This window comes from Chiloscyllium plagiosum, chromosome 13 (assembly GCF_004010195.1).
Source record: "Chiloscyllium plagiosum isolate BGI_BamShark_2017 chromosome 13, ASM401019v2, whole genome shotgun sequence".
NCBI classification, from domain to species: Eukaryota; Metazoa; Chordata; class Chondrichthyes; order Orectolobiformes; family Hemiscylliidae; genus Chiloscyllium; species Chiloscyllium plagiosum.
Window position 1 is genome coordinate 18,614,149 of NC_057722.1, and position 1,369 is coordinate 18,615,517.

Sequence of the window (1,369 nt, forward strand, 5' to 3'; positions counted from 1 at the left end):
CAGAAAGTGCGGTCTCTGAGCCAAGAATAACCTGGGTAGCTTTGTTTGGAGCTGCCTTGGCACATGGTTGTGTTGCTTTAATTACTCGTCTTGCTGCTGATCGGTCCAAAGTGCCATCGCTGGAACTTCTCTTCATTCGTTCAGTGCTGCAGATTTTTGCTGTTGTGGTTGTCTGCTATGGCAATGAGCATCCTCTGGGACCCAAAGGATACAGAATGGGTCTGTTTCTCTATGGAGTATGCAATGTCATTTCCATCACCTGCGCCTACACCTCCTTTGCAATTGTGCCCCCAAGCAATGGAACCATTATGTGGAGAGCCACTACCACAGTGTTCAGTGCCATTCTGGCCTTTCTACTCGTAGATGAATGCTTGGACTACACTGACATTGTCACTGTGGTCTGCAGTGTCTTTGGCCTTTGCCTAGTAATGATCCCCAATATTGTTGATGAAGATAATTCGTTCGTGGGCCTTTGGAAGGAAGCCTTTGGCTATACCATGACAGTAATGGCTGGGTTAACCACAGCTCTGGCCATGATCATTTACAGAGCTATCAAAGAAAAAGTTAGCATGTGGACTGCTCTTTTCACCTTTGGATGGACAGGTACAGTTTGGGGTGCATCCACAATGTTTATCTTACAAGAGCCTATTATACCATTGGATGGAGAAACCTGGGGGTATTTATTAGGGATCTGTATCTGTTCTACTGTGGCTTTCTTAGGTGTATATTATGCATTAAATCGATTCCACCCAGCATTAGTTAGCACAGTCCAACACTTAGAGATCGTAGTGGCTATGATACTCCAGTTACTTGTCCTCCGTATGTTTCCAAGCATATACGACCTTATTGGTGGATCAATCATCATTTTTAGTGTCTTCGCACTGACCGCTTACAAGCTTTACTGGGTCAACCGTCATGGCAGACAGGATTACCTGGAGATAACAAATTCCCCCATCAAATGAATGTTAATAATGTCTTAAATAAGTAGAAGATTAAATGTCAGCAGGCAACTCTATAAATGTCAACTGTGCAACATTCTTTTGTATTGTGGTGTTGAAAGATGGTCAGTTGCTGTTATTTTTCTGAATGTTTTGTGGAATAAAATGTGCAGCAGACAACTCTGAAGTGTCTGTATTCATTAGTGAAAAATAATCCAATGTATATGCAAGGCTGATAGGATGATGATTGAAGTAATGTGTTATCCTTGCCTGGTACTGTGAAAGTTTTGCTTTGTGATTTGAAATGTTGACACAACATTGTGTGGTTAATTTTATTTTAGTACTTTAATATCGAGGTTTGGTGAAAGAGTAGCATTAGCTGAAAGCACGAAACACAACATTTCACATATTGTGTCTATTACAACCAGCCA

General features: G+C 41.5%; 1 protein-coding gene across 1 annotated transcript in view; it reads left to right on the forward strand.

Moving 5' to 3' along the window:
• LOC122556309 (solute carrier family 35 member G2-like) overlaps positions 1-1,139 on the forward strand; it is a 19,835-nt gene extending 18,696 nt beyond the window's left edge. The window contains exon 4 of the mRNA XM_043702937.1: positions 1-1,139. Within this exon, the coding sequence (XP_043558872.1) occupies positions 1-962 (962 nt within the window). The 3' untranslated portion in view covers positions 963-1,139.
• The last annotated feature ends 230 nt before the right edge of the window (positions 1,140-1,369 follow it).